Source organism: Pelodiscus sinensis, chromosome 2 (assembly GCF_049634645.1).
Source record: "Pelodiscus sinensis isolate JC-2024 chromosome 2, ASM4963464v1, whole genome shotgun sequence".
Lineage (NCBI taxonomy): Eukaryota > Metazoa > Chordata > Testudines > Trionychidae > Pelodiscus > Pelodiscus sinensis.
Window position 1 is genome coordinate 40,973,269 of NC_134712.1, and position 22,534 is coordinate 40,995,802.

Consider the following 22,534-nt stretch of genomic DNA (forward strand, 5'->3'; position numbering starts at 1 on the left):
ATGTCCTTCAAGTAAAGGGATTTGGTCAACTAGGGCCATAATAATGATTCAGAGTTACATATGTCAGAGCTGTACCTGTAGCATGGCAATGACTAGCCAGAGGACTGTAGACACACCAAATCTCAGAATGCGGCTCCAGGGAGCTATGTAACTCTCACTACTTCTTGTAAGACTAGAAGAAGAATCCATTAATGCCAGGTTTGAAAATCCAACAACCTGAAAAGAGATTAAAGAAAAAGCTTACTTTTACATCAGTTAGGTCAGGCACTTATACATAATACAGCAATGAATTGTATTCCTGAAAAAATCTGTTATTTTCATTCTAATTTCCTCTTCTCAAGAGTTTCAGTAAACAAAAGTTAATATAAAGCAGGGACTGGAAAAGCAAACAATAACTGGGACAGCGAATGCACAACACATGGTGAGCTTTAGAAATCACAGTCCTCTAATGGACACTGCTGCTCTGTGCTGACATGACCTAATAGTAATTTTTAAATTAACATAATGGACTATAGAAATAGCATATAAAGACCCATACCAAAACACTGGTTTCTTCCATTAATTTTTAAGTCAACTTTCCAAGTATATCATTGAAGGTTGCCTCCCATTGTTGTAAAAACTGCATACATCAAAAACTGGCCCTACTCTTACATTAAAATTTGATTTAAAAAAATACCTCCAAAAAGAAAAGAACTGCAAGCACTTGAAAAAGTGGATTTATCTTCCTTACAGTCTGAATTTCATTCCATTCATTTGCTATAAAATATGTCCTCCATATGCTCACAGGTGCAGCAGCACTTTTTATGCCACCTTCACCTAGAAAGAATGCATACGGTAAAGCTTTCATTATGCTATTCTTTGAGAAAGTAATCTCTGAATTTACATGAAGCGAGTTATACTAACAAGTATGTTTTAGTTACCTTCAATAGCTTTAAGGACTTTGCCTTTAGGGCGCTCCCAGTCAATAAAGAATACATCTACAGTAAGTTGCGAAAACAACTTGTGCAAAAATTGCAGAGCCTAAAAATATCATAAAATGAAATGGAAATAAACCTGCAGTAGTATTTAGGAAAAGAAGTCATAACAAACAGATATGTTTCCTTAAATGTAACAGAACTATGAATAAAATTCCCAACTCTACATGAATTTGTAACTTCATTATGACGTTCTGGTGAAATCATAAATTATTTTGTAAAGAACTTGACATTTAAAGTATTACATATTATTATAAATCATGAATAAAGCTCATATATGGGACTTCATACTTAATTCGCACAATGAAGATATGTGCAATGCTTACATTTTCTTGATAATATTAGACAATGTAAAATACACGACAAAGATTGACTTATTAGGGAAGAAAAGTTGTTTCTTGATGGCACAATAAGACATATTACTATTTTGGTACAAAATAGCATCCAACATAATTGAAATACTTACCCTCATAAGAAAATCAGTAAATTCTGAAGACTACAAGCAAGTTGCCACTCTTCAAAAGGAGAGCTTAATGAACTGTACTAAATGACTAGGAACCTTTGAGCACAATTTAATACATTTATGTTTATTCTTCTCTTTAAAATTCAGTATTTTGGTTTTTGATACAGTTTTGACTTATTTTATTCAAGTCCCTTTCCACTTGGCACTCAAATTAATAATGACCTATAGGGAATCTTCCATATTCATCTGTTTTCTTTCAAAAGACAGGAAAAATCACTTTTCAAGGAAAAATGATTTTGCCCAAAAGGATAAACTTAAACCAATTATTTCTCTTATATTAATACAATGTAATATTCGATATATTTGTGGACAAGCATAATGAAAAACAACATCCATTAAAATGGTTATGATTGCCATTAGAGCAAAATATCTACCTTTAGAGCAAAAGCACATCCTACATATGTAACAAAATCCTCTTCCTGAGAATGAAGTGGTAAAAGAACTGAGACAAACTGCTGTGCCTGTAAGGAAAGAGCTACAATTAAATAATATAGACTGCATGTGTAATACCATGTTAAATACCAGAGCTAGTTGAAAAATAATTAACATTTTAAAAAAGAATTGTTGACATTTCTGTGTTTGAATTTTTGAACAATTCTGTCTAACTTTATTACATACACTGCAGGCACTATGAAACCAAAAAGGAAGGGAAGAAATGAGCATAAAGATTAGGCACAAAACACAGAATATTGTTAAGTATATATAACTTGCCTTGAAAGTCTGACCAGAAATGGCAAAAAAGGAAAATAAAATGGTGTGTAAACATATGAACGCAATGTATTTACTCAGAAATCAATACCCGTGTCACAAATCTGAAAATTCTACTTACTTTGAAGAAAATAAGCCAGTAAAGCCCTGTTCCTACTGTGATGATAAAGAAAACATTGGCAAGGTCTCCAGCATAAAACAGGAAGAACTTCAAAACTGTCTGTAATTATAAAAGTGTATTATATAAAGTTTTAAAATGGGAAAACACACAGAGAGAGAGAGAGAGAGAGAGAAAATAGGTTATATAGTTCACCTGGTAGCAAATACTGTAGTTCAGAGGTTCTCAAATTATGGGTCAAGACCCCAAAATGACTCTCAATCCTATTTTAATGGGGTTCCTAAGGCTGGTATTTGACTTGCTGGGGCCTGGGATCAAAGCCTGAGCCCCACTACCCAGGGCCAAAGACCAATGGTTTCAGCTCTAGGTTACAGGCCCACATCATGGGGCTGAAGCCCTTGGATTTCAACACCCCACCCTAGCCCAAGGCAATGGAGCTCAGGTTTTGGATTTGGCCCTCCCTGGGCTCAGGCTTTGGTCATGCTATAGATTAAATATGGTTTCCCTTACACCCTGTTTTCATACCTGTAAGTCAATTATAGGGCTCCCTATTCGCCTCTTCCAGCCAGCAGTCTTCAGAAGAGACCATAAAACGGCTAGTCCTCCAAGCACACCCAATGCAATCTAAAAAGAATAAAAACAAATTGTTTGCAGATTTGTTTTGATCTTTTTATATCAAAGTTAACAAATATGGTGACAGATTAAAGGGAGCACAACTTACATCTGTCTGAATTTGAGCCTCTGATTGATTCATTTCATAATTAACTGAGAAGGAAACCTAAATATTAGGACACAAAAAGTAAATAAATACATGTAACAAACTTAATTCAGATGCTATAATCAGTGTGACAACTATCCTCATAATGGTGTACAGCCTTCATATTCCCTGTGGAAACTACTGAGAACTTGATATTGCTCTTTTATCAACACGAATCAGGAATAACTTCACTGAGGCAGACTGAGTTACACTGACATAAGGAAAAAAAGCAAGCCCTTAATAAGCAGTTCGCTTAGTCACACACGATTTTCCAGAAACATAAAGAAAACCAGAAACATTAAAGAATCTAAAATAGCTCTCCTTAGACAGTACATCTGCTCTTAAAAAAAAAAAAGACTGAGATCAAAAGAATATGTAAAGGAGACAGTATATCTTTGTCCTGCAGTTTCACACAAACTCCATATGTTTAGTTTTTAGTTTTGTGACTTTTGGGAGAGCTAAAGTCTAGAAGAAGGTGGAAATGGATAGCACATTCAATTCAATAAAAGACTGAGGCTAGCGACTGTTGCCTTGATTTCTGAAAAAAACATGTGACTGCTGGAGCGCCAATATGGTCACTTTAACTGGATTTGAGACTAAAAATATTTAGCTGCAGGAACACAAGTGTTCATAAAAGGCAGGACATAGTTTCATAAGTGATTTTGTTGACAGAGCAGATCTCATGTCAAATTTGTCTAAATGGAATAGTGTTCCATCACAATTGATAGGAGACAACATTTTAGGTGCATCAGGCCCCTCAATTTTTTTAAGCCTTCCCTAATTTCTTGTGTCAGATAGAATCACAGAACACTAGAACTGGAAGGGATCTCAAGGGGTCATTGAGTCTAGTCCTCTGCCCTCAGGGCAGGACCCCGTACCATCTAGACCATCCCTGATAAATGTCGATCTAACCTGCTCTTAAATATCTCCAGAGATGGAGATGATATGGTCCTCCTTACTACTGCACCTGCCACGTCTATCTGATTCCAAATAGCTTTTATAAAGGCAGTTTTCTTGACTGATTGGAAACACTATTTTAGATAAAAAGAAAAAAAAATGTGCTTCTCTCTTTTTTCTACACATGCTGTTTCCCTCCTCTTCTTTTCTGTCATGCCACTCCAGCAGAATCAACTCTAGCGTTCAGCACAGCGAACACTTCCAGTCCTATATGCTTCCAACCAGAAGTCTATTAGTATCAGTGAAGCCTAGCAAATCTGTGAATTCGCTTTATAAATGCAGGTAAGTTGCAACCACAGATATGGGTGCGGATATCCACGGCTTATTTTTGCAGATATGGATGCGGAAACAAATTTTGTATTCGTGCAGGGGTCTACATTTCAGAAGCCTGAGTTGCTCAGAAGGGTTCATACCAAGGAAGAATATTTTGATATAAGCTATTTGTGAACATGAAATCTCCATTTTTAATTCTTTAGTGTTTAGTAATGGAAAATGGCATGCATCTGATGAAGTGAGTCTTTGCCCACGAAAGCTTATGCTCCAATAAATCTGTTAGTCTATAAGGTGCCACAGGACTTCTCGTTGTTTATGCAGATTCAGACTAACACGGCTACCCCTCTAATACTGAAGGAAAAGATACTGCACTGTAGTGTTTATGATATTTTATTAGTATTTGCACTTGATTAAATCAGAACATGCATGCCTTATTTGCTTCCTATTAATGCACAGATTATGGAGGAAAATATACTATTTCTTGATCAAAATATTATATTTAGTTCACAAGAGTCGCTTTTGCTTAACATTCTTCATACATTGGTTTCTTTTTTGTAATTTATACTTCAGCATGCTATACCCCTATAAAGCAAATACACAATCTGAGGGCTTGTCTTCACTGCTGCTTTATTTCACTGTAACTTTCTTGCTTGGGTTGTGAAAAAACACCCTTCCCCTGAGCACAGCAATTTATAGCATGGTAAAGTGCCAGTGTAAACAGGCTCCCTGCAATGGTGTCATGACCACACTGCTGCAGCAGTGCTTTAAACTTGGCTGTGTAGATAAAGCCTTAGATTACTTGTTTTTTTAATTTATAGAAAATTCAAATAAGGGAAGTGGAAGAGGAAAACATTTGCAACAGTTTTGTTTTAAATATGTACTATATTTTATTGAGCTCTGCTATCTTACAACTGAACAGAGTTAGAAATTCTGTTTATTTCATCTTTAAATTTGTAAAGTGAACATTCACATGTAACTATGAGAATTACTGATAATTCTGTCCTGTTAGGATAACAATAGAGAATTACTCACCATCACACTCTGAGTATCTGGGTTTTGGACAAGAACATCCTTGTAGGCAACGGTAATTAGAGGGGGATAGATAGTTCCTCTCTGGGTATTAGGAACAAGACGAATACTGCAGATACAAATACACATTTTAGCTGGAAAGCACAAACTGATTGTAAAGTAAAATACTAAATATAAAAAAATCTGAACAAAACTGGATTTAGAAATATAACACCATATGACAATTAAAAAGTGACTAGAAAACAAAGGTGCACTTTCACCCTCTCTACAAAAGACCTTTATCATTGTAACTGATTTTCCAAGATGATTTTTCATGTGGATTTGCTCTTATAATGCTTAGAATCTTCTAGATAGCCACTTGCCCCTTCCTGCCTCTTAGAATTCTGAGAGTACAAAAGCAAGAGTAACCCCATCTTGCCTTTTTGATTCTTCCCTTAAATCAGGAGACTGTGAAGAAATGGGGAAGGTATGGGAAGCAGTATTGATTCCATATGGGCAATCATCAAAGAGAATCACAGTTCGTGTGTTAAGTAACCATTTTTTCCTTTCAAAATTTGCCTTACTCTTAACAAATTAACACAGTTAATTGCTAAGGGTATGTCTACACTACAGCATTATTTCGAAATAACGTGTCTAGACACAAAATGAATTTCGAAATAGTGCTTGGCTATTTCAAAATAGTGCGTCCACACTGATAGGACGCTGAATCACATTTAAGGCTGGCCAGAACCGGTTCTGGCAGGGCATCAGGTCAGGAGTTACCTTGTATGGCTGCTGCCTGAGGTTAACTTAGACCTGTGCTTAAAGGGACTCCCCCCGGCCCTCTCCTCGACAGATGGTTCTAAGGTTTCCCTGCTTGCTTGCCTACCTTGCTGAGGGACAGCAAAGCATTTTTTTCCTCTGTGTGCACTGGTTGCCCTCACTCAGGACACCACAGCACTCTGCAACATGGAGCCGGAGCCACCCCAGGGCACTCTGGTGCTTCTCATGGACGTGTTGCTGCAAGCCTGGCAGCACATTCTGCAGGCAGTAACAGTCTCCCTTGTATGCCCCACTGGGGGCTTGTGCCTTATTCCTCCCTCAAGTCCTTCCACTTACCCCTCCCTAACTCCCCTTCCTGCTGTACAATAAAAGACACGTGTTCAGTACAACAAAGCCTCTTTATTAAACAAAACGGGTGGGGGAGAATGAGACTGAGGTGAGACTGGGGAAAGAAGATGAGAGGGGGGGAAGAGGGAGGATGGGAGAGGGGAGGGGGAAACATGGGAGGAGGGAGCTGGCAGAGGGAGGAAGGGAGAGGAGAAGCTCAGGGTTGGGGGTCTCGCTGGCCCACTTGTCCCCCAGCACAATGGGTATGGGGGCTTTGGTGTCCCTGGGGATGTGGGGAGGAAGAAGCAGGAGGGGGAGGAGGAGCGGTAGCTGGGGAGGCAGCAGGGGCTGGAGTAGCAGGAGGCAGCAAGCTCTGCCCCAGGTATGATGACCACCTGGGGGGCATGGCCCATCCTGCCCCCCAGGATGAAGTCCATGGCATCAAAATAGGGGCAGGAGTTTGGGTCTGCCCCTGGTTGGGAGCTGCCCCCTGTGGCCCCGGCATATGCCTGCCACAGCTCCTTTATTTTCATGCAAACCTGCTCCTGGGTTCGCATGTGGCCTTTGGTGGCCAGGCTGGCAGCCATCCGCCTGTAGATGGTTGCATTCCTCCATTTAGTGCAGAGATCATGGATGTTGGAGGCATCCCCCCAAACCTGAATTAGGTCTCTGCACTGGACCAGGCAGGCGCCTGCCTTTTCCAACCCCTGGCAGGCTCCTGGGAGCTGGCAGACTGGTCCTGGGGAGCGGTGAAGGGCTGGCTGGCACCGGCTTCCTGGCTCATGCTTGGGCCACTGGGTCAGGTGCAGCAACTGTTGGCTCTGGGCTGGAAGGCTTGGAGCTGGCACAGGCACCGTGGCCAGAGTCTACTCCTTTAAAGGTTCCGGGGAGGGGAAGAGGGAGAGGAGTTTTCTTGGTTGTGCCCAGAGTGGCCACCAGGGCAACCCGGGAAGGGCTGAAGTCCCCCTATTTTGAAATAAGTGTCTACACAGTGCTTATTTCGAAATAGCAAATTCAAAGTTAGCGTTATTCCTTGTGGAGTGAGGTTTACCAATTTCGAAATAAGACCCCCGCTATTTCGATTTCATTTTGAAATAGCAGTTTGGCTGTGTAGACGCTGGTAAAGTTATTTCGAAATAACGTCTGTTATTTCAAAATAACTTTGCTGCGTAGACATACCCTAAGAGATGATATACAGGTTGTAGTTAAAAGCAACTGTGGTAGAGCAGCTGCTCCACATAGGTAACAGGAAATTACAGCAGCCCCCAGAGAAGCTGCACAGACTCCAACTAATGAGAAGAGGGCTTATCAAGACAGCCAGTGAGGAAGAGGCTTGTTGCAACTGCCAATCAGGGCCATATATAAACTGCTGAGAAACAAAGAGGAAATCTCTCCCTGGCCTGTTAGGGAGAAGGGCAATGCCTAGGACAGGCTTGGGTAAAATATAAGGCCTAAGTCATCAGACCCAGCCCATGGAGGCAGCAGGAGGTCACAGGAAAGTGGCTGCTAGGCCCTGTTACTGTTTCAAAACTGGAAGGGAGAAGGGAAAGCTTCAGGAGTTCCCCTGCTCCCAGCACAATCCCATTGGCCAGTTTCTATACAAAAACTGGCCAATGGGACCTACCTGTTTGAATAGCAGGCAGCCAAAAAGCATCACACCCCATCTCCTGGGCTCAGTTATTCATGCAAGCACATGGCCATGCAGGCAGGCAAATGTTTTAAGCTCTGAAAGCCTTAGCTCTGCAGGCAGGCAGGCTTCGCTGCTAATGGGTAAGTCTCCTGACTAGAGTCTTCCCTAACTTTCTGCCCCCAATAAACATACCCAAACCCTCTCCCTCCCCCCCTTGCACCTATGCCCCCTCCCAGATCTGGCATCCCAATCTCCTGCCCCAGATCACAATCCCCTCTTACCCTAGGTCACATCCCAGACCCCTGCACTAGGTCACAGCCGCCTCCTTCACCCAAACTCCCTCCCATTCTCTCTCCTGCACCCCAATCCCTTACTCTCAGATCTCTTTGCACCCAACCTCCATCTCAGACCCCACATCTCCTCCATTAATATCATGGAATAGTGCAGCCCTCAACCACTTTCCAAAATCTTGGTGTGGACCCCCGTCAAAAATTATTGCCCACTACTGGCCTAGGAATATCATGGCTAGAACAGTGCTAAGCTGGTTAGCAGAGCTAAGGGTGCTTCTGGCTGACTACAGACAGAGTGAGCCTCTGGAGGAAGGGCAAATAAGGCCCTAGGGCTACAGAGTGTTAGGGGAGCCTGCATGGCCCTGCCTTGACCACCGTGCAGATCCCTAGAAAGCAAAACCCAGGCCTGTCTCAAGTCTGGTGCATGTAAGCAAGCAGGCATGGTTTGGGAGGGAGAAGCTATGAGAGGTAAATGTTTTGAATAACAATGCAGATTAAGCATAGTATGTGAGGCCATGTCAAGAACACATGACAATCAACCAACCTTGTACTGGTACTTCTGTTTCTGATAAACAAAAATTATAGATACAGCCATAGAACTGTCAACTACGCACGTAGTCTTTGCAACATTTTGAGTAGCAGGATGTATCCCAAATAGGGCATTGGGTATTTTATACCTTACACAATACATAATCAATTGGTAAATATTATTAGAACGACCAAGTCTCGCTTTGCTATAAAATGGGCTTAGTAAGAAGAATCGATGGGCGGGAATAAGCAGGATTGACCCACAGAACCTGCTCGATATAACTAGAAGTAACATCACAGGTGCCCTTCACACCGGCGACCCTAGTGCATAGCATTCTGACACGTGGGAATCAAAAGAACCACAACCTCCTGCCTGGTATTGTAGGTAGCATATGGGTGAAGTGTAAGTGAACTAGGCGTTATTATTGTATTATAATAGATCTTCTAACAACTGCTTTTGCATTGCTTTGTGCTGTATTAATTGCTTTAGAATTTATAGTATTTACGGTTTAAATTGTATAGTAATTGTTTTTAAGGCTTGTAAAACTTAAACAACTATGTTAACTGCTTAAAGCTTGCAATAAATAAGAAGTGGTTAAGTTTCCCTGGAGTGTCCTGGTTTCCCTTGGATCTAAAATAAATCGAACCACACGACACGTGGCAAGTGGCCCAAGGAAAAGAGGCTGCAGAGGATCTGAAGAAGGGGCAGTGAGTGGCTTTCAGCTATAGGGTCTTTGGGTCAATATCAGTGTTCTCTCTAAGCTGCATGGCAGCATAGCTTCACAGGTGATTAATCAGTCCCACCCAGTCAATCAGCTCCATGCAGAGAGCCCTGAGCCTCTGACTGGGCGGGGCTGATTAATCACCTGTGAAGCTGTGCTGCTGTCCAGCTTAGAAGGAGCGCTGGTCAGGACCCAGAGTAAAAGGAGGGTATGGGTTTCCCCATACTTTGCGCCCCACTTGCCAATGAGGAGAGTGGCCAATCTAGACTGCAATGTGCCCCTGAGGTGAGGAGCTAGAGATGGACTTCAGTTGACTACTGACCAAGTGGTGGAACTAAGGACTGCTGATTCCCATGGAAAAGGAGAGATAGACTGGGGCACAGCTGAAAGGCCATGCCCAGAAAAGGATGCTCAAGTCCAGGGAATAACATGAATTCCAAAGTGGTGGAGACAGCAAAACTGATGGCAAGTGAGACACTCCCTGGGGAGGGTACACACCCTCACATGCTGCTCAAAGCAGGTAGCAATAGGGGCCATGTGTTGTCTGAGTACCATGAGCCCCTGACGGGGCGAACAGTACATGCTGCTTGTGCTGCAAGCACAGCCCAGGCAGCTTCCATTGATTGGTTTCTGGCCAATGGGAGCTGTGACATTGTGCTGGCAGCAGGGGCAGCATGCAAAGCCGGGCAGCAGCATGCACAGCACGTGACCCTTACAGCTGGCAACTTTGAGTGGCATGCAGAGGCACGGAAGACAGGGAGTCTTGCCTGAGGATCCCACTGGTCCAAGGGCAGGTGGTAGTGGCCACATTTTACACCCGCCCTCCCCTCCTCTCCCACTTTAATAAAACATTAGATCTAACGATCTCAGTTATCTAGAAGCCAATGTGTTAGCTTGAGACCCCCTGAAATCTGCTTTGCCCTACATGGGGAGAATTTTCCACTGGCCAGCTCCTACCATTTTAAGTTCACTTTATGCATAGCCTGTGTGATGAAAAATGGACTTAGACTCTAGAATCTTGATCTCAATCGTAAATGAAGAACAAGAACCAGAGTAACTTTTGCATCTGCAAGTTCAGTTTTGCACATTCTCACTTTGAGAGAGAGCGCTCGCACCCTCAAAATGTCACCCACTTTCTTCTATATAATTAAAAAAACAGCAAAGGATACATGGAGCCAGTCCTCTATTCCAGGGATACAATCTGTGGACTTCGCAGAACAGTAAGTGTGCATTTCATAAGGTTAACTTTATCTCGCATGTATGTACAATCTCCATTATGCATTCATTCACCTGATGGTTATTTTGCTAGCAATACGAATTATTCTTGGCTGTTTTCCTAAGTCATTTTCTTGTCCACTTAAACTATCGACCAAAAACATCCGACGAGTCAAAAGCCAATTGTTCATATTGCTGCCTGCGAAAAAGAAATGGTAAAAACATATAACGCTTTAAGAATATTAATTCAAAACTAAAAATAAATAAATATGTATGACTAAAATTTAAGTGATTTACATTATGGTGCTAATGGTTATATAATACATATGTATTGTTATTACCTGAATAGGATTGCATTAAGAAATATTTTGATTTTTTTTTATATGTCCATTTAACCACATAAATCTCAAACTCAACCCCACTTACTCCTCACTCCACAATAATGTAGAACAGCTACAAAAACAAGGAAATTCTGATTTAAGGACTGGGATGCAGTCAGTATAGAGTCCCCCAGATTGGGTTTATAGGACAATACAATTAGATGTAATGGCATATTACATTTTTCTAACTTTTCTTACCTTTTCTTTACTTCTTCCTTAGCTCTCCCTTTCCATTTTTTGTTTTCTTCCTTTTCTTCCTGCTTATTTCCCCCCTTGCCTTAAATTATTTTTCTCCTTTCCCATCTCTTTTACTCTTAAGTAAGCATTTCCTTTCCATCATCTCCTTCCCAACAAGCTCTTTTTTTCCCCACCATAACTCCTCTTGACCTCTCTTTACTGAGATTTGTCCACTTCCCAGTGTCTAGGGTAATACAGAATACAGCATAGGGGTGACAGCCAGCCAGCACTGCTGAAAAGGCAGCTAATGTGCACTTTAGTGTCTTCTTTCTCAGATCCTTTTACACACTGCTCTTGGAGATGGTCTCTCAGCTCAGGCTAGTAGATCTACAAGGCTTCTCTTCACATGCATCTCTAAGGCTAGGCTCCACCAGAGTGAGAGCAATTGGGGAGGAGAGCACTTACATACTGCAAGAAGCAATTAGTGCCAATTTAGTAGTAAAACAAGCTGTAAAAATGCAGGTAGTTCTATGAGTTTTAGTTTTGATTCAAGATCTACATATGTGACGTATGTTTGGAGACCTCTGGAAAGTCAATGAGCATCACACAATGTTAAAGACACCTTATCTGTGGATTTCCTTGGCTTTTATAGGTTTCAATTAAATTACTGTTTTCTGAAAAATGAACAAAACTGGATTTTCTTTTACAAACACACACATATAATATTGTGTGGAAAGTGAAGGTACTCACCTTGGTTCAGTAACAGTCGTTCTTCGAGATGGTCCCCATCGGTGCTCCACAGAAGGTGCTGGGCTTGCCCCAGTGCCATAGGACGAAGACTTTTCGCAGCAGTAGTCCGGCTGGACCGTGCATGCGCGGGGAGCATCTTGTGGCTTTTGCACCCTTTCACACTACTTGGTCCGGTCTGAGCCAGTTCCTAGTACCCACCTCAGTATCTATAACACAAGAAATGGACACAGACTCCGAAGTGGGGAGGAGGGCGGGTAGTGGAGCACCCATGGGGACCATCTCGAAGAACAACAGTTACTGCACCAAGGTGAGTAACTTCGCTTTCTTCTTCAAGGAATCCCCGTGGGTGCTCCACAGAAGGTGTCTGCACAGCAGTATCCCCCCCCACCCTTAGTGCTGAGGAGATGGGATACAAGACCTCTATCGATTAGCTGAAGATAGGACTGCAACTGTTACGGACTTATCCGACAGCCACCTTTGTTGAATAGCATAATGGTCCACAAATGTGTGGCAGGATGCCCATGTGGCCAATTTACAAATGTCTGCGAGTGGAACCCCTTTGAGAAAGATGGTGGAAGCTGCTATTGCCCTTGTAGAATGTACTCTACAACGTGCAGGGAGAGGAATTCCCCGAATCGTGTAGCAGTGAGATATACAATTCAGAATAATGTTAGCAACCCTCTGAGCAGAAATTGGATCGCCCTTAGAGAGTTGTGCTAGGGACAGTAGGAGCCTGTCAGATTTCCTAAAGGGTTTGGTACGGTCGATGTAAAAGGCTATTGCCCTGAACACATCTAATGTATGGAGAGCTGCTTCCTTAGGTGAAGAGTGTGGCTTGGGAAAATACGCTAGTAACACTATGGGTTCATTGACACGGAAGTCAGAACAGACCTTAGGTATAAGGCAGGGTGGTGTCTGAGGATGACAGTCTCTTTGGAAGATCGTGTATGGAGGTACGGCCATCAATGCTGACAACTCGCTGATCCTGCATGCTGATGTGACTGCCAGCAGAAAAAACACTTTGAGTGAGGATTTGTAAAGGTATCGTGGCAAGTGGCTCGAATGGAAGAGCAGTAAGGGTTCGCAACACCAAGTCCAGATTTCAAAGTGGCGGTGGGGTACGCAATGGTGGGTTTAAATTTGTTAACCCTTTCAGAAATCTCTTTGTAAGGGGATGCGCAAATATTGAAAAGCCCTCAGCGGGCTGGTGGAAGGCTGAGATTGCCGCGAGATATACTCTGAGTGATGCCAGAGTGAGGCCCGTCTGTTGTAGAGCCGAGATGTAATGCAGTATAGAATGTATGGGGGTGACTGAAGGGTCCATGTCGGTCAGAGCACCAGATCCTAAATCTGGACCACTTTGTGAGATATGTAGTTCTCATACAAGTTCGCCTGCTGTGTATGAGAATATTTCTGACAGCTGCAGAGCACTGGGCTTCCAACTCATTCAATCAGCTAGGTACCAGGCTGTGAGGTGTAACGTGTGAAGTTGCGGGTGTAGAAGTCGACGGTGATCCTGAGTGAGTAGAGTTGGAAAGAGTGGCAGTTGATAGGATGGGTAACTTGACAGTTGTAATAGCTGGGGATACCAATGCTGTTTGGTCCATGCAGGAGCTATTAGTATCACTGTGGCCCGATCTGCTTTGATCTTCTGGCAACACCTTAGGAATTAAAGGTATAGGTGGGAATGCATACATAGAATCATAGAACACTAGAACTGGAAGGGACCTCAAGAGGTCATCGAGTCCAGTCCCCTGCCCTCATGGCAGGATCCAGTACTGTCTAGACCATCCCTGATAGACATTTATCTAACTTACTCTTAAATATCCACAGATGGAGATTCCACATCCTCCCTGGGCAATTTATTCCACTGTTTAACTACTCTGACAGTTAGGAACTTTTTCCTAATGTCCAACCTAAACCTCCCTTGTTGCAGTTTAAGCCCATTGCTTCTTGTTCTATCCTCAGAGGACAAGATGAACAAGTTTTCTCCCTCCTCCTTAGGACACCCTTTTAGATACCTGAAAACTGCTATCATGTCCCCCCTCAATCTTCTCTTTTCTAAACTAAACAAACCCAATTCTTTCAGCCTTCCTTCAAAGGTCATGTTCTCTAGACCTTTAATCATTCTTGTTGCTCTTCTCTGGACCCTCTTCAATTTCTCCACATCTTTCTTGTAATGCGGTGCCCAGAACTGGACAAAATACTCCAAGTGAGGCCTAACTAGCGTAGAGTAGAGTGGAAGAATGACTTCTCGTGTCTTGCTCACAACACACCTGTTAATGCATCCTAGAATCATGTTTGCTTTTTTGCAACAGCATCACACTGCTGACTCATATTTAGTTTGTGGTCCACTATAACCCCTAGATCTCTTTCTACCGTACTCCTTCCTAGACAGTTGCTTCTCATTCTATATGTGTGAAACTGGTTGTTCCTTCCTAAGTGGAGCACTTTGCATTTGTCCTTATTAAACTTCATCCTGTTTACCTCAGACCATTTCTCCAATTTGTCCAGATCATTTTGAATTATGACTCTATCCTCCAGAACAGTTGCAACCCCTCCCAGCTTGGTATCATCTGCAAACTTAATAAGCCTACTTTCTATACCAATATCTAAATCATTGATAAAGATATTGAAGACAGCCGGTCCCAAAACAGACCCCTGCGGAACCGCACTTGTTATACCTTTCCAGCAGGATTGTGAACCATTAATAACTACTCTGAGTACGGTTATTAGGAATGTGTGCCCCAGAGAATGGCGACCCAGTCCCACCCTGGAGCAATACTGGAGACACTTCTTGTTGGTGCGTGTGACGAAGAAGTCGGTTGATGGTACGCCCCATTCACAAAAGAGGAAGTGGAGGGGTCTGCGGTGGAGCTCCCACTCATGATCCAAAGTGAAATTCCTGCTGAGGGAATCTGCTGTTATGTTGTTTATGCCAGATAAGTATGATGCCACAAGAGTGATGCACCAATTCCAAAGTCAGACCGCCTCTGCACAGAGGGATCGTGATCAAGTTCCCCCTTGACGGATGATGTAAAACATCGTGGCCACATTGTCTGTGAGGATCCCCACCATGGAGTTGTGAATGTGATTATGGAAGTATTTGCATGCATTGAAGACGGCCCTGAGCTCCAGTAGATTTATATGGAGCAACGACTCACGAGGTGTCCAATGGCCTTGTACCGAAATTCCATTCATGTGTGCTTCCCAACCAAGGAGGGAAGTGTCTGTAGTGATTTGGCAGGTTGGAAGCTGGGGATGGAAGGGCACTTCGGACAGTAGGTGCTTGTCTATCATCCACCAAGGGAGGGAAGAGATGACGTTGACGAATGGTAACTGACCGGCGTACATTGCGACAGGTATGATTGTAGACGGTGGCCAATCAGTGTTGCAATGCCCGAAAATGAAGACTGGCATTCTGGACCATGAATGTAGTTGCGGCCATGTGCCCCATAAGTTTGAGGAGTACAAGCACCTGACTGCTGCTGTTGGACGTGCACATATTTATCAGGGATTGTATGGCTTGGAATCTCACGGTGGGTAAGAACGCTCTCGCTCTCTTTGAATCTAACCTCGCCCCAATGAACTTTAAGTCTTGAGTGGGGGATAACGTTGATTTGTCATTGTTTACAAGCAGCCCCAGAGAATGGAAGGCCTGTATTGTGAATGCCAGCATTTTGCTTGCCTGTACGGAGGATGTAGCCTTTATCAGGCAGTCGTCAAGGTAGGGAAATATAGTTATCCCACTGCGACGTAGGTGGGCTGCGACCACTGAAAGTACCTTTGTAAATATCCTTGGCGCTGCTGAGAGCCCGAAGGGGAGGACTCTGTACTCATAATGTCTGTTGCCCACCATGAATCTGAGGAATCGTCTGTGGGCAGGGTGAATTGTAATATGAAAATATGCGTCCTGAAGGTCGAGAGCAACAAACCAGTTGTTCTGATCTAGAGCTGGGATTATAGATGAAAGCGTGACCATCCTGAAGCGGTGTTTTCGAAGGAATTTGTTCAGCTGCCTGAGATCTGCCTCCAACCCCCCGTCTTTTTCTGAATGAGAAAGTAGTGGGAATAAAACCCTTTCCCTCTGAACTCTTGTGGAACTGGTTCCACTGCGCCGATCTGCAGTAGATGATTTATCTCCGATCTGAGCAGATCTTCGTGAGAGGGGTCCCTGAAAAGGGACAGGTTGGGGGGGGGGGAAGTAGAGGATGGTAGGGAGAGAAAGGGTATGGTATAGCAGGCTCTTATAATCTCTAGCACCCATTTGGCGTTGATGATAACCTCCCATTGGTGATAAAATGGGTGTAGACGATGATGGAACAATGGGATGGTGTCGGTTGTGACTGGAGGATTGCTCTTGACCAAGGAGTCAAACTTGCTGCCTGGTGTTCGGTTGGGTTTGCGTATGGCTATTTTGGTTACGGCGTCTGGGAGGTCGTTGGCGTTGCTGAGAGTTATCAAATGGCCTTTAATGTTGCTGCTGCTGTTGCCATGGCTGCCTCTGATGGTAAAAGTTGTAACGCCTCTGGAATGGTGTGTAACGGCATCTTCTAAATGGTGGTAGATACATACCAAGGGTCCGCACGGTGGACCTGGTGTCTTTGCTAGAGTGTAATAGGGTGTCTGTTTTCTCCGCAAACAAGTTGTCTTTTTCGAACAGCAGGTCTTTGACCTTTGTTTGCAGCTCCTTAGGCACTGCTGCAGCTTGTAGGAATGAGGGCCTCCTCATGACCACTGCTGTAGCCGTGGCCCTGGCTGCCGTGTCTGCCACATCAGCTGCTATTTGTAAGCTGGTTCTGGTACATAAGAACATAAGAACGGCCGTATTGGGTCAGACCAAAGGTCCTTCTAGCCCAGTATCCTGTCTGCCGACAGTGGCCAGCACCAGGTGTCCCAGAGAGGGTGGACCGAAGACAATGATCAAGCGATTTGTCTCCTGCCATTCCTCTCCAGCCTCTGACAAACGGAGGCCAAGGACACCATTTTATCCCCTGGCTAATAGCGCTGGAGTGCTTTTATGGACCTAGCCTCCATGAAATTATCTAGCTTCTCTTTAAATTCTATTATAATCCTAGCCTTCACAGCCTCCTCTGGCAAGGAGTTCCACAGGTTGACTACACGCTGTGTGAAGAAGAACTTTCTTTTATTAGTTTTAAACCTGCTACCCATTAATTTCATTTGGTAGAGGCGTTCCCTCCTGGACCAATGCTCGGAGAATAGGCTTCTTTGATTCTGGCAAGGAGTCGGCGAAAGTAATAAATTTCGAATAATTATTGAAATTATGGTTGGATAGGTGAGCCAGATAATTAGCTATGCGTAGAAGCAGGGTTGCGGAGGTATACACCTTCCTACCAAATAAATCGAGTTTCTTAGATTCCTTGTCCGAGCTTTGGTTCCTGTATTGTGGCACCCGGGGTCTCTAGAGTGCGGCATCGACTACCAGGGAGTTGGAGAGTGGGTGCGTGAATAGGAGCTCTGAGCCCTTAGGAGGCACAAAGTATTTCTTATCGGCCTTCCTATTAGTTGGGGGTACGGATGCCGGTGTCTGCCAGAGCTCATTCGCAACCTCCAGAATGGCCTCATTCAGGGGGATAAGCTAGTTTGGGAGGTTGTGATGTCTCTAAATTCTTAAAGAGCTTGTGATGTTTACTCTGTATTTCGGTGAGTTGAATGTTTTGGGAGAAGGCGACTCTTTTAAAAAGGTCTTGGAACTGCTTAATATCGTCTGGGGGCGAAATGTCACCTGGTATCAGTGCCTCATCGGGGGAGGATGACAAAGGATCCTCGGGAGACTCCTGTGCCTGATGTGGTTCCTGGACTGCATGCTGCTCCCCCTCAGTTTGAGGTGGAGGAAGTGGCGGTGAAAGAGGGAGATGCACTGAGGGAGATGGTCCCACGGGTGTAGAGTACCTATAAGAGGAATCCCGTGTCCTTGATCTGGTTGGCAATCTAGAGGATCGATAGTAGGCTTAGTGATGAGGTGAGTGGGTCCTATAATATGTGCGGCTGTCATACGGTTCCCGATAATAATATGAGGACCGAGATAGAGAGCGGTCGTGGTATCAAGACCTGCTGTAAGACCTCCTGTATGATTGAATAGGTGACCTATGCGACAATGGTGGAGAATATGAAGCATGACGTACTGGAGAAGGAGAGGCGGAGAACCTTTGGTAATGGCTTCGATGACCGTGATGTTTATAGTGTGTGGGAGGTGTTAAGAATGGAGATGGGAGACACTCTGTGGAAGGGAACCTCCTAGGTCGCATTCTGATAGGAAACTGTAATGGTGGTGATGAGGTGGGTTCCGGAGAGAATGCAGGAGAGAGAGAGGAGATGGGCTCCTATGTCTTGGTGTCTGCTGTAGCTTTTCTAGGCTGCAGCTCTTTCGGTGCCAGAACAGGTTCCCTGTCTGGAGGGGTGCCACTGGGAGTGGTGCCGTAGGCGGCATGTGGTCCTTTGAGTGCTTCGGTGCTGCATGTTCGTCTGGAGCAGTGGCGAGGGGATGGCTGTGGCCTTGGAAGCTGTTGTCGATGCCAGCAGAGCCAGTGGCGCTGATGTGCAGCGCACCGAAGATGCCGGTGCGGCGACTGCCGGTGCCGGCGGATGGCGTGCCATTGGCACTGATGGTGCGACTTTCGATGCCTTGGTCGGTGCCCGTCAGGCTTTGGATAGGCCCGAGGTACTCGGCTTTGTGCTGACACTCGATCTACTCTTAGAAGTAACAGGTAGAGAGTGTTTTGATTTTCTGGGAGGCGCAGAAGTCAGAGAGGAGGTCCGGCATTTCTGAGGCTATGGTGAAGGCCACGGTGGGGAGGAAGACCCCTGGGGCTGGAGTGCTTTATCAAAGAGAAACATTATCAGCCTCATTTCTCTTTCACGCCTTGCTCTGCTTGTTAATTTAGAACAGAGAGCACTTCTGCAAGACATGGCTCTCTCCAAGGTAGCGGATGCACGAAGCATGACCATCCGAAGCCAGTATGGCGCCTCTGCATTGATGGCATATTTTGAATCCCAGGGAGCCGGGCATTGTGGACTGCATCACTCGATCCCAGTAAGAGAAAATCCAATTGTTTTAACCCCAATCTCCTTTACACCCCTTCCTCTGAATACTTTTTTCTTTTTTAAAAAAAATTGATTTGTAGTAACAAGAAGAGAAAACTGAACCTTATAACAAGGTAAGAACAATCATATAACTGTAAGTGGAACCAGAACGTTTAACTATGAACAAAGGAAATTTTTTTTTTTAAACAGGAGGATATAACAAGTCTGAACTGGGAAAGGGGGAAAAGAAACTAATATTGAGGCAAGACAAGCCTGAAAACGTCTCAAGCAAAGATAGTCAGGAGAAGAGGATTGCTCTGTCTGCAGCCTGAGGTGGTTGAGAGGAACTGGCTCAGACCAGACAGAGCAGCGCGAAAGGGCACGAAAGCCACGAGACGCTCCCCGCGCATGCACAGTCCGGCCGGACTACTGCTGCGAAAAGTGTCCGTCCTGCGGCGCTGGGGCAAGCCCAGCACCTTCTGTGGAGCACCCACGGGGACTCCTCGAAGAAGAATGATTTATGATTGAAACAGATACTTTATATAATGGCCTAAGTTCACTCAATTGGCTGTGCTCTAATCTTCTGCAGTTCAGGTGTATCTAGGAAGGGGGACACAAGTGCAAAGTTGGCATTAAATCTGGGGCCAGCAGACACCAGCTCTAATCCTTGGCACAAGACTGAAAACCTCAGCTGGGGATCAGGCAGAGGTAGCAGATCCATAGCCACACTTTCATTTGGTGGAGGGAATCCCCAGGTAGCTAGTTAAATTAGCTTTAAAAGTCTCCTTTGTGCTTCCAGAGCAGAACAGCACTGTTTTAATAGGCCATTGGGGGTCTGATGAAAATTTATTATCACATGCATTATTCAAGCAACATGGTAAATGAATGGTATTATTGTGCTTGAATAAAAGAGGCAATGGAATACCTACACTTGCAGTAATACAAACTTTTCATGTATTAAATTAAAAACAACCTTAGTTTGTGTATTCTTTATGGTTCATATTTTACATGCTCAAAAAATTTGCCTCCCGTACACAAATGTATGCAACCTTCTTTCTTCCACATGGTATTTTGTATTATTAATTTCCATGGGATGTTAATGTGCTATGCAAGATACCTGTATATATAGTCTCTCAAGTACAGGTGATCATACTTTTAAACAAATGCATGCTTATTCATCTGGATAGCTATATTAGGGACCAACTCATATTCAGTGTGGATCTTAAGTAATCAGGCAGTGTACTGAGGAACTTTGTAACTAATGGTAAGGGAGGAAGTGGGGAATAATCCTTTCTAATTCTTTGCTAGTGATCTATGAGAATCAGACCACTGTTCCTATTGCTCTGCTGTCACTTCAGGACTGAATCTGCTCACACTCTTCCTATGCCACTACCACCTATTTAGAAGAAGGGATGATGGATCCCTGCAAATGACAATACTTCATCTATTCCTCTCCCCTCCAAAAAAGTAAAATGAAAATCCACTTGTATGTCAGGGTGGAGGGAGCCTCTCGCCCCAGATCTGATCAACTTGCCAGTTCTTTCTTCACTTTTCAAACTCCAAAGATCCTCCATGAGCCTTTATGCACTGCATTATTTGCACAGAATACCTGTCAGCCAGTGTAGATCAAGCATATGTAGCCAAAGCCTCTTACTCCTGCACAGAAAATGGGTCAGGTTTTGGCTCCAAAATCCCTAATACACAAAGGAATTCTTAGAATTGTGGTAAACTGATATCTTTAAAATGGATGAGCGAGTTTTCTTTAGGAGCAATAAAACTATTAGTATACCCATGTTTATTTACATTCTACCAATGGTATATAACCTAATTCAATTCACAGAAAATGTAGGCAGTATAATATTCCTACCTTGATTCACAGACATTTCATTGTATTGAAGATTTAAGTTTAAAATTGGCACAGCCCACAGATACTGTTGTCCACTATTATCATCATGGTATTCAAGATACACATCATAAAATATCGGATTAGCAAAATCCATTAACATCTTGGACACAGAAATTGTACACTATAGAAAAAATTTGATAAGAATATGTAATGAAATAATTAATGACAAAAGAGAACTTTTATTTTGAAGTTATGAATTTCTTTCCCAAGCAAATTAAGAATTCTACCTCTTACAAAGAGAATGTGACAAGACATTCCAGCAATTAAGTTAGTTAAAAATTATGGATTTTATACAACCAATTTTGCACTCTCTGCATGTGAATATACTTCAAACACAGAAAATAAACATCTAGCTATTAACACAATAATGCTGCAGGAATAAGCTCTCAGATCTCAAAATGCCAAATTTAAAGGGGAAACGTTTCTTCTTTTTGTATAGGAATTAAGATACAGTTTTTAAAGTAAATGATCACTTAACATTTCTCAAACAAACTTTTTGCTCTATAGTCTTAGAGAAACATGTGAAACAAATATTGTGGCATTTAACTTTTTTTATTCTATCATAGAACTTGAGCCTTTTTTAATCGCTTAATAGTTTTGAATTCAGCTTAACATGTAAAGTACTAATTAGATGTGGATACATCTTTTATAACAGTTTCAGCTATTGAATCTATATCTAAGGGTATGTCAATGATGTAGCAGTATAAGTAGGGGTGATGCAGATGTCAGCTCAAACTAGCTGCACGAGTAAAAATCTGCCTTTGTACCCTAAGTGTATGTACAAGGGCAGTTAGCCTGAGCAGCTGCCTGTGCTACCGCTGGCTACAGTACTATTTTTAGTGTGCTGACTTGGGTTAAGATAGAGTAAGTATGTCTGTCTACTACACCAGGAAGCACAGTTCCAGCTGTTGTGTAGACAAACAAAAAAACACCATGAAGTAATTTTTATCTTCATTTTATAAAAAAGGAAGAATGAGACAAGTTAAAGATGGGAAAGAACTAGATACTTTCATGGAGGATAGGTCCATCAATGGCTATTAGTAAGGAAGGGTAGGGATGGTGTTCCTAGCCTCTGTTTGCCAGAAGCTGAGAATGAGTGACAGAGGATGGATCACTTGATGATTACTGTTCTGTTCATTCCTTCTGAAGCATCTGGGACTGGCCACTGTCTGCAGACAGGATACTGGGTTAAGATGGACCTTTGGTCTGACCCAGCACGGCTGTTCATATTCAAGTCTATTTATTAACAGTGAGTCAAAGTAGAGCAGAGCTTTAAAGAAAAAAAATCCTTCATTGTTCCAAATCTCGTACTTGTTTCACCAGACTTCCCTGGTTGTAATGATGTATTGTTTTGTGATGTGACTGATATCTAAGACTTAAGAAATAAACTCATTTCACTCAGTATGCTAAAAGGTAGAATAAACAACAGATTCACAAGAGCCAAATGGCACAACTCATGGCCCA

The 22,534-nt window shown here is 43.2% G+C and overlaps 1 protein-coding gene across 3 annotated transcripts in view; it reads right to left on the reverse strand.

Annotated features, from left to right (window-relative positions):
- TMEM67 (transmembrane protein 67) overlaps nt 1-22,534 on the reverse strand; it is an 82,159-nt gene that overhangs the window by 19,552 nt on the left and 40,073 nt on the right. For all 3 annotated transcript variants that reach the window (XM_014571520.3, XM_075920385.1, XM_075920384.1), the window contains exons 12-21: nt 21,032-21,191; nt 10,889-11,012; nt 5,343-5,448; nt 3,045-3,101; nt 2,849-2,947; nt 2,327-2,425; nt 1,872-1,958; nt 921-1,020; nt 677-816; nt 76-216 (exon numbers count right to left, since the gene is read on the reverse strand). In XM_014571520.3, coding sequence (XP_014427006.2) covers nt 76-216; nt 677-816; nt 921-1,020; nt 1,872-1,958; nt 2,327-2,425; nt 2,849-2,947; nt 3,045-3,101; nt 5,343-5,448; nt 10,889-11,012; nt 21,032-21,191 — 1,113 coding nt within the window. The remainder of the gene's footprint in view (nt 1-75; nt 217-676; nt 817-920; nt 1,021-1,871; nt 1,959-2,326; nt 2,426-2,848; nt 2,948-3,044; nt 3,102-5,342; nt 5,449-10,888; nt 11,013-21,031; nt 21,192-22,534) is intronic.